This window comes from Galleria mellonella, unplaced genomic scaffold, assembly GCF_026898425.1.
Source record: "Galleria mellonella isolate WM207_F2 unplaced genomic scaffold, CSIRO_AGI_GalMel_v1 utg64, whole genome shotgun sequence".
NCBI lineage: Eukaryota > Metazoa > Arthropoda > Insecta > Lepidoptera > Pyralidae > Galleria > Galleria mellonella.
Genome location: NW_026442133.1, coordinates 5,022,194 through 5,037,879, shown reverse-complemented (window position 1 = coordinate 5,037,879; position 15,686 = coordinate 5,022,194). Strand labels below are relative to the sequence as shown.

General features: G+C 38.7%; 1 protein-coding gene across 5 annotated transcripts in view; it reads left to right on the top strand.

Moving 5' to 3' along the window:
• Positions 1-15,686, top strand: part of LOC113512635 (disks large 1 tumor suppressor protein) — a 50,113-nt gene that overhangs the window by 13,226 nt on the left and 21,201 nt on the right. For all 5 annotated transcript variants that reach the window (XM_031906935.2, XM_031906937.2, XM_031906934.2 and 2 more), the window contains exons 3-5: positions 12,440-12,558; positions 13,469-13,570; positions 15,291-15,347. In XM_031906935.2, coding sequence (XP_031762795.1) covers positions 12,440-12,558; positions 13,469-13,570; positions 15,291-15,347 — 278 coding nt within the window. The remainder of the gene's footprint in view (positions 1-12,439; positions 12,559-13,468; positions 13,571-15,290; positions 15,348-15,686) is intronic.

Below are 15,686 nucleotides of genomic sequence, written 5' to 3'. Positions count from 1 at the left end.
GCGGCAGAACTGTTCGGTTCCCGAACTACTATCGCCCGTGAAACGGTCTCGGCAGGGGAGTGTTGTGGCGTCTGTAAATTAATATTGTAAATATTCATCTCATAGCCATTTATCAACATCATTACTTTCTTCTCCATCAAGTAGGTTAATTTAATTGTACATAGATGTTTCACCTCTTTCTATCTTTCGCACTGGACATACAGACATGACAGCGACATTTACTTCTCACATTCATTTCTGCTGTCATTCTCTCATTATATAAAAATCAATAATATAATCAAGTTGGTTGTTACTTATTTCCTCCAAACAACTACAAGTTAAGCATTGTTTAATTTACATACATTTCACATCAATATATCTATAACATTTTACGATACGATAATCTAGATTTGATAGACGGTAATATACCTGGCTGGCGCGCGTTTGTAAACTACAACGTTTTGTGCGATGGTCCGTTTGACCCAGATCTATAGATATAGGTCACTGGATAGGTACACCGGGGTTCCTAGTGATCAACACAACTCACTCCTGGACCTTCTGCATTTGAAGCTTATATCCTACTGTACACTAATATTAATATACTAAAATATATTTGATATTGATAATTATCCGAAATGAAAATTAAATAATGTAGTACCTATAAACTACAAATAGACAATTTCCAATAAATGTCCTTCTAAAGCGATATTGTAATATGATATTATTCTTCTATTGGAACCTTCTCTTTGTAGCTACATAGATCGATTAAGTTGAAGCACAACCTGTGGCTCTATAAATAATAATAGGGACGGACGACCTTTAAAAAGGCTTCTGTAGTTTAGTCAAGCCAAGCTCTAAAGACAATCATAAACAATTAATTAATGTATGACTTTTCTAAATAAAAAAGGTGATTAAATCAAATATAAATAACGAAGGTCTAGTCGAGTTAAAGCGGAAGCGAGGGATACCAAACTGTCACACATTCGTTTGGTACCTGTCAAGGGCTAGTGCATACATTAATGTTTCTGAATTATTAAATGATTGGTTAGACTTTATTATTTAACTACTTTATTAAGCTGGTATTACAATTAAGAATGTATATAAAATTAGTTTTCTTAAATGATTAATTTAAATAATGTAAATAAGAGATGAAATTATTTATTTACTGTTATCGACTTTAGTGATAAAAAGGTGAAGAGAAAAACTTTATTTACCTTTTACAAGTATTTCTGATATCATTCTCGATTATTAGGGATTTTTTTTTTTTTTTTTTTTTTTATATGTAAGGGTATTTGAAAATCCCAATGCTAGTGGTTTACATCGGGTTTTCCCCTTGTATTTCGCATATGAAGAATTGTATTATAACACATATAAAGTTTGAGCGCATTTTATTAGAAGCACTGGATAGTTAAATATATATAAATATATATGTATTTAGGTCTATTATACTTACATAATAATATATCAGGGGGAATATATATAAATATAGTTTGTATAAGTTTATTATTACGTGTTATTAAATGCCTTTAGGCTATCTATTATATTTACCAAATGCGTTTTGAATGAATTAGTACTGTTTTCCTTCTTGATTATGTGCTGAAGAGAGTATGGTTCCGTAATGTTTAATAGTTGGCACGCTAGTTGGTGATTTAAACGGCTGCTGGCGAAACGGGGACAGTATTTCAGGAGGTGTTCAAGGTTCTGAATGTCGGTGTTATTACATGGGCATAATTCATCAGTTGTTATATGAAATCTGCAAAGGTATTCCTTATGATAGCCATGGTTACTTAAAAGTTGTGTAATGTAAAAGTCAGGTTTCAATACGCTTAGGACCTCTTGGAGTATATCAAATGATGGGCACCACTTTTTTAGGTGGCAGCACTTGTTAGGGTCTTCAAACATCCGTCTCTCTGCGTCCTTGCCCAGTGTTTGATAATGATGTTTTACGTAGGACATAGGGAATAGTGAGAATGCAGTCGCGGAGCGTCCCACAGCCGCGGCTCTAGCGGCAGTATCTGCTGCTTCATTGCCGTCGATTCCGACGTGAGAGCGGAGCCACGCGAAGGATATTGTCAAGCCTCGTGAATCAGCTTCATGTAAAGATGCGTGAATATCGACGACCAGCGAGTTGGTGCTGTTTGGGTTGCTAATTTCCATTAAGGAAGACTTGCTGTCGGACATTACTACAGCCGGAGTATGCTCACCTTTGAGAACCCATTCGCAAGCATGCTTAATGGCCAGGAGCTCTGCCTGAAACACAGAACAAGTAGGGTGAAGCTTTAGTTTTTTAGTATACAATTTTCTATTAAGATGATGAGCGACTACAGCAGCTCCTACACCCTCCTCTCGTTTGCTGCCATCTGTATACACGGCATAACATTGCGGATCTAGGAATGTCGTGAGTTCTTCGGTGGAAGTGACCTCGGCGAAACTAATCTTCTTTCGCAGTGCTGGATGTAGCAGATCGCTTATGGGTGCCGGGGAGTCCCACTGGATCGCATCGGGTAAAATCTTAGTCGCCCGAGTCACTCGAGCCCTTTCAATTTCTGCCACTTCTTCCACTTTAGAGCAAATGGGTGTGAGTTGAGCAAGAATTATAGCGACCTCTGTGCTCAGTGTTCGGAAGCCCCTCACTATTCTCACGGCAAAGCCACGCTGCAAGGATATTAGCTTTTTTTGGCAAAATTTATATTTAAGCGCAGAGTGCCATATGGAAGCGCCGTAGCAGATAATTGGCTGTATCACCTGATTGTAGATAATTTTGATGTTCTCAGAGCAAATACCCCAAGTTGGCCTGGTAAATATAATTAATTTGGAAAACAATTTTTTAGCTTTATTTATGATATGGTTGACGTGGTGCGTGAACTTGAGACGACGGTCAATTTTTATACCTAGTATCTTTATGTAGTCGTGAAACTGTATGGGGTGTGCATTCATGAAAAGATTGCATCGAGCGGCCCTAGTAGTGAATGCTACCGCTTGCGTTTTGACTGGATTGAAAGTCAGTTTGGCATCAAGACCCCATTCCTGTATTTGCTCTAAAGCAGTGTTGATTATTTCCTGTAACTTGCTTTCATTCTTAGCTGTAGCTACAAGCAGGACATCATCGGCATATGCTTGCAGCCTGCAGCCAATGGGAAGCTCCATTTCCAGTAATTCATCCAGAATCAAGTTCCAGAGGAAAGGTCCGCAGACCGACCCCTGGATGCATCCTCTAGTAAGTAGTTTATTAATCGAGATATCTGCATAATTAAAAGTAGCGATACGATCCTCCAAGTAACTGGCCATCAGTCGATAGATGTTGGAGGGGCAACCAATACGCTGCAAACGACAGAGGATGAGCGGCCACCAGGCATTATCAAAAGCTGCCTTTATATCAAGAGACACAGCGGCTACCTGGTGACCGCTCGCAATGCCTTGTCTGATATGGTCGATGGCGTCATATAAGGCGTTAACAGTTGACGTTTGAGATTTGAAGCCGTACTGATTTGGGTTAAAATTATTATTCGCGTGCATATGAAAAGATAATCTGCCGATTGTGAGCTTTTCCAAGAGCTTACCAAATAAATTGAGAAGACCTATGGGACGAAATGATGATGATGAAAGATCTGAGAAGTCCACTCCGCCGGACTTGGGAATTAGTTTAATGATAGCAGATTTCCATACTCTTGGAAAATACCCCAACGTAAGACATCTGTTCATAATAGATGTTACTAGTTCAGGAAAACATTCCACTACGAACTGGCAAATGTCCGCTGTGAGGTGGTCAGGACCAGGTGCCTTTCTCGGACTCATTTCACTAATCGCCCTATGGACCTCGTCAGTCGTATACCGTGGCTCCGGCTCAGTGTGTGGTTCATATTTTGACTCGATTCGCCGTACTCCATGTATTTCTCGAGTATCTGGCGTGTCATCCGGGAAAAATCTGTCGAGCAGTACCTTTGCCGTTTCTACTGAGTTCTGGGTGTATGTACCGTCCGGCAGTCTCAGGGTAGAGGGTGGCTGAGGTGCTGGAACAGATTTAATTATGCGATTGGTGACCGCCCAGACATCCTCTTTACCCTGTTGAGCACAAAATTGTCTGAAGTGTCGTGTGGAGGCCTCGTTAAACATCTTAGAGTATTCCTCTTTAAGCCGGTTCTTCTCTGCCAGGGCTTGTTCCATAGGTTTTCCCCTACGCTTGAGACGTTGTAGAAGATGGTGGTTTTTTACTACCTCTAATTTTTTACTCTGAAGCTCATTATTCCACCAAGGGCATCGCGGAGCTCGGGCACGAAATCGGGGCAGAAGTTTCTCGCATGCAGCTTGAATAGCACTGATAAAAGTTACTACAAAGCTTTCCAGCTGTTCCTCGTTCATGGCTTCAACGTTTTGAGTCGTTATTTCAGTTTGAATTAGATGATCCATGAACGGTGCTTTGAGGTTGTTCCATTCGATATTGTTAGTATTAAATCTGTATGTGGTGGTGGTCTGGTTACAACGAAGCTCTCGCCCTCGGATTGTGTACACGAACTCAACGGCATGGTGGTCAGATGATGGACAAATCTCTCTGTTAACTTGCCAGTTACGTATTCTGGGAGACGCTCCGGCAGTCGCCAGTGTGAGATCGATTATGGATTCCCGTAATTGACCGTGCGTTGTAGTTGTGAATGTGGGTTCTGAGCCTTGATTACAGATGATCAAGTCATTGGCGATTATGAAATCCATGATTTCATTGCCTCTTGAATTGACAGAAGCAGAGCCCCATGCCGTATGCCATCCATTAAAATCTCCACAAATCAAATGCATAGCATCGGCAGTAGTACGAATAAAAGCTTCCAGCTTTAATAGCGCCTGTGGTCCAGTCATAGTAGTGTGCCTGTCTGCCTGATTGCCATATCTAGGTTCTAAATAAACGCAACTAAGGAAAAGTTTCTTGCCAGCCGTATTTACTTGGATCGTGCAAACGTTGGCGGATGAGTGCTCTGCTAATCCAATAGCGCTAATAAGACCCTTTTTTATGACGATACAAGCCTTAACTCGAGAGTTAGATGGATATTGAAAAATATGATGGTCATATGGGTTTCCCATGAAGTTTCTACTACCGGTATAGGGCTCACATATAAGCGCAGCGTCGTAGTTGCCCGAGTTGAAACTCTGCATAAGCTCATGTTGTGCCCTGAAACATCGGGCTACGTTACATTGTAATATATTAATTTCATGATGTTTAGAATTTTGTATATTGCAGCGACTTAAGTTAACCATAGTTTGTGTTGTTTGCAATTGCCTGCCTTACAGCTAAAATCCTCGGGCAGGAACTAGATGTAGCACTGTGGGACGTTGATACTTTGGCTCTAGTGTTTTGGTTGTAAGCGTTACAGTTAACACAGCATATTTTACTGTTGTCGTTGCGAACAGGGCAGACGTTGATGGCGTGAGCGCCAGCGCAATGAGAGCAGCAGACATCCTTGGCATCGCATTTAGCTCGAGTATGGCCGAACTTTAGACAGTTAAAGCATTGCCTAAACGGGGAGAAGTTATCTACTCTAACGCGTTGAAAGTCCAAATTGACCCTTTCCAAGGTCATAATGGCTCTCCAGATGGCAGGAGTAACTCGTAGGACGGCGTTATATAACACAGGGTTCCTATTATTTTTCAAAAAACTTAACTGGGCATCCGTTTCTGAGGTTGCTGCTTCTTTAACGCTTGGATTTTGATCGAGTAAGGTATCAATCAATTCTGTTGAGGGCAGGTCCTTGTGAATTCCTTTGAGAATGATCAAAGGGAGGCTTTTCTTGACGGACTCGGCCTGTAGTTCCGGAATGGACTTGAGTCTTTCCAATGTGTCTTTCTGCTGCTGAGTGTTGTCAAACTCGAGTCGAACTCGGCCTTGCGTAATTGTGGCTACTCTGTACGGGGTATAACCGATATTCCTAAAGAGCAGTTTCTTCCTAATAGTGTTCAGAGTGTAGTGAGCTGAGGATCCAGCGGGGTCAGTTGATGATACTATAATTGCTGGTCTGGATGCAGCCGGCTTCTTAGGCGGGATGATCCTAGCCTTGTCAGCGTAGGTTGTTGTACACGACGCGAGGGCACGCTCGTAGGTGACAAGCTTGTCGATTTCTTTGCGAACTCCTTCAACTACCTCACCGGCAATTGTTGCACCTTCGTGAGAGTCTGCAGATGCAGAAGTGCCGGCCGTTAAGATATTTTTTATGTCCATCACATCTGCACGTACTGAGCCAATTTCTCTTTCAGAACATCTAGCGTGTCTGTAGCGACCTCTAGCTGGGCGGCCATAGTACCACTTGCCAATTTAGCAATTTCATGAGCTATTTCAATGACCTTGTTACGATTTTCAGCCGTGACGCTTTTTGAGAATCGTAGCGTGCTCGCGATACTCAAAGCTAGTTGTTGGATTTTCTCCAGGCATTCTGGTTGTGGCTTTTGTTCTGTTGTCGGGCATGAGGAAAAAAGGGAACCAGGTGGGTTGTTCGAAGTAGTAGGCATCAGTGGTGAAAAGGGATCCTCCTCAAATCTAAGTGTAGGAGTCGAAGATGGACTGGACTCGGGACATGGAGAGGAAAGCAAGCTAGACTGTATGTCCTCAATAGGGGAGGAGACTTCCTTCCGCCTGGCAGAAACGTCAGATGGAAGATTAATTGGCCGTCTGACTGGCGTCCTATTTATCGGCATGGTGATGTCTCCTAAACTGAGATGGGATGAAACTAAGGGAAGAATGGGAAGGTGACAGATAGAGAAGAGAAAACACAATTATTATTAATAATCTATATAATTGATATAAAAAGAGAGATATATGTGGCAATGAATTTCGAACGTTATTCTCGAAAACTTGGTCCAATCGGGCCGAGAGTGGTTGGACGAGGGGCGAAGAGAAGTATGTAGATATAATATAATTTTGATATGGTGTGGGAACAAATTTTGAATATTAACCCTGCAAAACGTGAAAATTTTACGATTTTGGATGATGGTTGTAGGGGCGTGTATGAGAGAGAAGAATGAGAGATATGGTGTTCGATAGAGGATCGCGAGACACGAACGACAAGGTATCACACTTGGGGGTGGGTAACCAAAATACGATGGATGGTGAGGTCAAATTTATCGTCTTTGGTTAGGTTATGTTAGATTCACAGCGGTAAAGGTGAGAAGAGGGGATAGGGGGTGGGAAAATGGTAACTAACTATGGAAAGCAACAAAACTATAAATTTGAGAACGGAAACCAGCAAAACGTGTTAAAATTCGAGATAAAATTTTTTTTCAACTATAGAATTCCTCTAACGGAAGTTAGCCTTCTTAAGTAATGACAACTTCCAAAAGTTGCTCCGATCGGGCCGAGAGTGGGCTCGTCGGACGCGGGGCGACGGGTGGATGGCAGAAACGAAAGAATCGGGACAGGCGCGGGAGGAAAATTCGAAAGTTATGCGGGAAAAACGTGAAAAATTCACGTTTTTCAAAGTCGGTTGTATAGTGAAAGCGAGACGTATGAAAGGTACGACGATGGATGGAGGACGGCGAGACACGACTTATGATGTATCACACTTGGGGGTGGACAGCGAAAATTGGGGTGAAAATCGATGATTTGTGTTTCGCGACTACTCACCAAGTAACCTCGGTTCGAAAGTGAACTTTGATCCGCGGCAAGTAGGTAGGTGTGTTATATGTCAAAAGACGCGGAAAAATCAGATTTTAACGATGACGTCGAGAAACTGTATAGGGGGGGAACAAAAATTTTGAGTTAGGTACGAAAAACTGTCAAAAAAATTCGATTTTAATATTTTGAAGAGACAAAGTGTGATTTAGGTGGGGAAAGTTGCTCCGATCGGGCCGAGAGTGGGCTCGTCGGACGCGGGGCGACGGGTGGATGGCAGAAACGAAAGAATCGGGACAGGCGCGGGAGGAAAATTCGAAAGTTATGCGGGAAAAACGTGAAAAATTCACGTTTTTCAAAGTCGGTTGTATGGGCGAGTGAAAGCGAGACGTATGAAAGGTACGACGATGGATGGAGGACGGCGAGACACGACTTATGATGTATCACACTTGGGGGTGGACAGCGAAAATTGGGGTGAAAATCGATGATTTGTGTTTCGCGACTACTCACCAAGTAACCTCGGTTCGAAAGTGAACTTTGGATCCGCGGCAAGTAGGTAGGTGTGTTATATGTCAAAAGACGCGGAAAAATCAGATTTTAACGATGACGTCGAGAAACTGTATAGGGGGGAACAAAAATTTTGAGTTAGGTACGAAAAACTGTCAAAAAAATTCGATTTTAATATTTTGAAGAGACAAAGTGTGATTTAGGTGGGGAAAGTTGCTCCGATCGGGCCGAGAGTGGGCTCGTCGGACGCGGGGCGACGGGTGGATGGCAGAAACGAAAGAATCGGGACAGGCGCGGGAGGAAAATTCGAAAGTTATGCGGGAAAAACGTGAAAAATTCACGTTTTTCAAAGTCGGTTGTATGGGCGAGTGAAAGCGAGACGTATGAAAGGTACGACGATGGATGGAGGACGGCGAGACACGACTTATGATGTATCACACTTGGGGGTGGACAGCGAAAATTGGGGTGAAAATCGATGATTTGTGTTTCGCGACTACTCACCAAGTAACCTCGGTTCGAAAGTGAACTTTGGATCCGCGGCAAGTAGGTAGGTGTGTTATATGTCAAAAGACGCGGAAAAATCAGATTTTAACGATGACGTCGAGAAACTGTATAGGGGGGGAACAAAAATTTTGAGTTAGGTACGAAAAACTGTCAAAAAAATTCGATTTTAATATTTTGAAGAGACAAAGTGTGATTTAGGTGGGGAAAGTTGCTCCGATCGGGCCGAGAGTGGGCTCGTCGGACGCGGGGCGACGGGTGGATGGCAGAAACGAAAGAATCGGGACAGGCGCGGGAGGAAAATTCGAAAGTTATGCGGGAAAAACGTGAAAAATTCACGTTTTTCAAAGTCGGTTGTATGGGCGAGTGAAAGCGAGACGTATGAAAGGTACGACGATGGATGGAGGACGGCGAGACACGACTTATGATGTATCACACTTGGGGGTGGACAGCGAAAATTGGGGTGAAAATCGATCGATTATTAGGGATTTGTTATTCTAAAAAAATATATAGTATTTTTTGGGTTTTGATAGCAGATTTTATTACTTTTTAGTTGGGCTAAATTATGAGTAATTTTGCCCAAATTTGCCAAAATAGGCTTTTGGACACTTACATCAAGTTTGGTATAGTTTGGCTAAGTTTGATACCCACAATTTGGTCAAGTTTGAATTTAATCTTCTCCTTGGGACATAGGTTTTTTTACGGTGTCGGAACACTAATTCGGGATGTGATGATGAAAGCTATTCAGTTAGCCCAATGTATCGAATACATCAAGAATAAATCACGATGATTTTCACGGGGAACCGCGAAGAGGTCGACCTTTTTTATGCAGCTTAGAATGGCAAACAAACTGACGGCACAACTGATGGAAAGTGGTTACCGTCGCCTATAACATGAACAGTACCATGGACATAACAAAGTATATAAGATCTGTCAAGGTATATTGCTAGCAATATCTAGTCCCCATTGCAAACCCCGCAGTACATAGGATTTCTTCAATGACTATATACAAAGATTTCAAAAGTGGACAGTATTGTCGTTCTATAGATTTTTTAAATTTCTGCTTAATAAAATTGCAGGTCTATTTTCTACCATCTCTACGACTTTCGTAGGTGCGACTACCTATGTGCGCTGCCCATTTTAATTTGAGACTGAGAGTGGACACTTTTCGCACCTTACATTGCAAAATTTACATTTTACTCGAATAATATTTATAAAATATATTATATTTGTTATTTTCTTACTGTATATTTTAGATTTTTAGATTAATCTTAGAATAGTCTGATGTACTAGACAACAAAAAAATCTAAATAATATGCGTTTTGGCGGTGCCCATTTTGAAACCTCTATTATCATGTAAAGTAAATAATGACAAAATAAGGAATGACAATGATGAAAGTCCTTGTTCGTTTCATATCATAACAATAAATTCATCGTAAGTACATGAACCACGGGGTCACCGCCCATTCGATATCGATCTTCTACACAACTGAACTCACGCGATAGTTTGCATTGTACTGCTCATTCATGGAGATACAAACCAAAATATTCTTGAACGATGAGAGAAAGATGCATTTTCAGGATATCTTCATCCCAGACATGTTTATTTTTATGCGACTTGGTATTAAAACAAACTGACGGCTCGTATGATAATATTATAGACATGAACATCATAGTGTGCACTGAAACTCCGATAGTTCACGCGTTACCATTTTTGAAAACCAAGAAGTTTTTCTCTGTTATTTATTTCTTGCTCTTAAACGTCTATCGAAGAAAATTAGTAATGTTTATGAAGTGTATGTATGTAAGTATAATCATCCGGATAATATCAGACTGATCTCGACGCGGTCCTCCCTACAAACCAACGTGATTAATTCGCGATGAATACGTCACGATGAGCCAACTGACCTGAATTGATCCTCACCTATTATAGGAATCTCACATTACGTTTCGCATCAATTACAAACACGTTTAATTATTTTTTTTATAATGCGAAATACAGTTTATACCAAATGATAACGTTAAATAAAAGTAATCTTGTATTAAAAACAATAACATAACAACTGACAAACTGATAATCCAGGGGGGATGGGTTGTTCGTAACTATGGGGACTAAGGGCCCCATTGTTAGCAATATACCAAACCAGGTCGACCTCCACGTGTTCCCCCTTGGAAACCATCTTGCCTAATTCTAGGTCTATTCATCATGATGGGCTAATTGACTTGCTGTCATCCTCTTCTATCATCCCTTACTAGTCCCCTTCGGCGTATACCGTTAGCGGAATTACTATTATATTGTAATCCATTAAAAAAGACTGATAGTCTGTTTTTATAGAAATTAATATCAACACTCTTCAAATAAAATTAATAATAAATCAAAGTTTATTTATTAATCAATTTTTAATTTATACTATTATTGTACATCAACAGGTTATTTATTATGAATCATTTATTCGTTTGTTTAAATGTTCATTTTTTTAATCTACCGCTCAGTACGCAATGCAATTTCAGCTGAAAAAAACGGGCAAGACACTCAGCCGTTGCTTGTTATTGTTATTAGTAGATTGTATTGAAACAGGGCATGACACATTTATACTTAATACTTGAACACCTAGATAAATACAAAAAAAGATGCTCATGAATACAAATGTTAGTATTGTCAAATGGCAAAGAAGCATGTAGCCCGTCTGATGGTAAACAATTACTATAGCCTATGGATGCCTGCAATACTAGAGTGGACACGTGTGTGTTGTGACCCTGAAGAAATCCTAATATACCCTTTTCGGAAACCCCATACTGTAGTCTCTAGGGAAAACCTCGACAGAGAGCTCATTCTACAGCCTGAGCATTAAAGGGAGAAAATTCTTGGACCATCATAAACTAAATCTATATAAATAAAAATCAATTGCCGAATGTCTGTAAGTGCGTCACTTTAGAACGGCTGCGCTTATTTTACTATTTTTTTTTTCTGTAATTATACATTATAGTGGACTTCATGTTTATAAAAGAAAATTTTTGAAAACTTAGAGGTAAATGAAAAAATTTGGTTAATTATCTCCATATAAAAAATTAAGTGAGTTAAAAGAAAGATTTGTTAGCATTTTATATAGCTAGTTTATATCATAATAATTTTGACTTCAATCTATTAAAAATTTAGTTCATATTAGCCCTTAGAATAAAGATTAGACTGTAACATCAATTTGTCATTTTTTTATTTTAAAGATCAGAGAACAGTGCCATAGAATCCATAGGTTCTTTTTTTTATACAACTTAGAATGGCAAGCTGACGGCCCACCTGATGGAAAGTGGTAACCGTCGCCTATAGACATGAGCAGTACCATGGACATAACAAAGTATACTGTTTCGCCCATGATACCCCCTATGCGTTGCTATTCCTGAGGACTCAGGTGTTATTCCTCTGTACCCAGTAAATACACGCCATATCCCACCCTTCAAAACGAAACACAGCCATGCAAATACAACTGCTTCACGGTTCTCATAACATTAAGTAAATATTATTTATACTTATGGCACCTAGGTCATCGTTAGATAAATAACATTGTTTAATATTTAATTTAAATACCTTTGATGACGAGAATCAATGGATCAGTGGATGTTATCATTACCTTGCATTTTAAAATTTTCATTGAATTACAAAAATTACATTTATAAGCAACTCTGTGAAAAGTAATTCATTTGGAAATACGTTGTAATGATGACTTAATTATGAGGCTGAAATAGTCAGAAATTTCATCTACTTTCATAACTCTTTTTCACATATATTATTATTTACTAAGCTGCAAAAAAAAAAATATAGACTGGAGTCAATTCTTGCTAATAAATTGTGCTGGTTGTTGTTTGCAGATATCCAAGAATTCTACGAGCTCACTCTTCTCGATGACACTAAATCGGTGCAGCAGAAAACTGCAGAAACCATCCGCATTGCCAACAAATGGGAAGCGGATGGTACACGCAACCGTGAGGTAAGTACAAGCGAAATATAACTAAAACTATTGTAATATCAGACAGAATTTTAGGCAACTATTTGCATTATGCGTGCCTAATTGTGTGCAATATTATGTATATTGTAGACTTGTTGGAATGTTCATTTCTTGTTATAAACTGCACCTACCTTTAGATTAGATTAGGTACGTTCTAAACAATCATAATTATTGGCACACTTTTAATACATTTTTTTTTCAATGGACATTAAAAGTCGTTTATTCGTTATATATGTGAGGTTTTTTTTATTTATAACTATATAAAAAAATATATTCATTAATTATAAAGACCGTCCTTCAAAATTAATATTTTCAATGTTATTTAATTTTTGCTTGGAGCAGCAAAATAGCGCGAGCACTGACTGTGCCCCAGATATGTAGGTAAAATCGAATCAAACTGCAAGGTTATTTAATTAGTGCACATCGAACTACTGTTGCATATTTCATACTTTTTTTACCTTTTATTTAACTTGTTAGCATTTATTAAATAAATATTGCGCTGCGCAGATATATTTTTTACATCGTTAACAATTTACAAATATTGAACGGATTTAAAAATACTCGACCGTTTTAAAACTTGCATGTTATAATAATTTTACGTAAAAGAATCTGTTTGCTATCATGTTATAAGTTATACTCTCTTATATAAAACTTATCTAAATTCACTTCGAGTCTATTACGAGACAGGGAACTGATTACCAAAGGCCTCTCTCTATTCTTACATTATCATTTTTCTTTCTCCACTTTCAAAACTTATCTCATGTAACTTCTCTCACAAGTAGAACCTATATGATGCATACATTTTATAGAGAAAATCTTTATAAAATGTATGCATCATAAGTCGACATTCCGATGCAGAACACATACGTACATACCTATTTTGATTTTGTAGATACCATCGGAGGAGAGTGATTACAGATCAGTATCAAATGCTTTTCTTCAAGACAACAACAGAAAAACTGAACCACGTAATGAATCGCCAGAATCGACAAAGGTTTGTCTCTATTATTATTTTATGTTTATATTCTCATAATTTATGATTTCATCTTATCACTCGGTAAGTAGATAATACCAAAAATATTATAAATATGGGAAGTGGATCACCATCATTATATCAACGGTTAATTGTCCACTACTAAACATAGGCCTCCCCCATAAGAGGTGTTTTGCCAGTAGTTGCCACGTTTAGCAGGCGGGTTGGCAGCCGCTGTAAGATTCTAGTGATGTTTTAAGAGGGACGCTTGCTGCCCTTTTGGCGATCATTAAGTTCCTTTAGTTGCCTCTTACGATACCCATGGGAAGACAAAGGTGGCCTTACTCTATAAATACCGGGACCAAACAGCATTCCATAATCATCCATTAAAAAAATGTGTGTGTAATTGTTGCCAAGCTTGGCAGACGGGTTAGTAACAGCAGTTAGGTTTTGGTTATGTTTGAAGATGGACGTTGCTGCCCATCCTGTGACTATTGAATTCCCTTAGTCGCCTCTTACGACACCCACGGGAAAGGAATAGGTAATTCATTCTATCCCGGAACCACACGGCTGTGGACTGGTCTGGTGATCTATATGTAAATGTGTAGGATAAATTATCATATTCATCATTTTCCAGGATTTTATAAAGATGTTTAGATATTTGTGTAAAACTCGCTTTTTATACATATAAATTAAGATCTCGTTGCAACTTCTGCAGAGAGAACTTCACCAGAGGGAGACTTTATACAAAAGTCGATTGCTTGGGTACCTCTGTAGGTATTCCATTCGTTTTTCAACCGTAAAGCAGTTGTGTTTGCATGGCTGTATTTCATTTTGAAGGGTGGGATATGGCATGAATTTACTGGGTACAGAGGAATAACACCTAAGTCCTCAGGAATGGCAACACATAGGGGTCTCATGGACGAAACAGTATACTCTGTTATGTCCATAGTACTGCTCATGTCTATTGGCGACGGTTACCACTTTCCATCAGGTGGGCTGTCAGCTTGTTTGCCATTCTAAGTTGTATAAAAAAAAAAGATACAAGGATCTATAATTAAATTTATTTTAAATAAAAACGAACTAAAATTAAATACTAATGCACCTTGGTTGCCTGCTGACAGCTTTGGTTTGCCATTTTTTATAGACAACCCTGTGCTATGGTATAGAGAAAGAAAAAGAACGAATCCCCTATCATCACCAAAATTTTATATACTCTCAACCCTTACTTCCGGCCATTTTTTATAGGCAATCATATTTTTCATCATATGTACCACGTACAGAAAAGAATAAAATTTATTTTGGCGTGGCAATTCTAGGTTGGAACTGAGAGCAGGAAACCCTTTATATTATAGGTATTTTTGCTCATCATGTCAATTAAACCAAATTTTATTAAAGCAAAAGTCAGCAACGAGATCTTAACCTAATATATCTTATCTTAACCTAATAATTTTTACGTCTTTATTTACAGTATATGTTTGTATAATAATAGTTTCAATAGTACTTAATGAAAATATAACCAAGTTTTGTTAAAATTATCACAGAAACTCTTTTTGAATTAAATTGGAATCGTTCAATCAATTACTCGAATATTTATTTATACTACTGTTGAACATCAGCAGACTGTGTTATGGTCAAATCATATTATTATTTGTTTGTTCACATTTTGATTAAGTTCTATTGAAACAGACTACGTTTATACACATTTATATATTTTAAAACTTGACATCTATTTTGATAGATGGGAGCCAGTATACACCAGGTCGTCATGCCTCATAGAGAGACCGAAGAAAAGAAGGTACATACGTTAATTTAAAATATTGAATTGGCTGAAATTAAATTTCCAATACTTGAGTAGTTAACAGACTTACCTAGTTTCAGCTTCAGCTCAAGAAATAATTAAATATTATGTAGGTATTTAGTTGAACCTTATTTCCAACTGAATCCGCAGGAAGTTGTAGGTAGCTTTATATAATAACTCTTATTACTGAATTATCAAAATTATGTATTCCTTGAAAAGAACAGTGGTGAAATTCTATTGATATTTATTTACATCTATCTACCTAATTATCTGTAATGTTTTAAATTGTGTGATCCTAACTGGCTATTACTAAATAACATGAACACCTTTAATAAA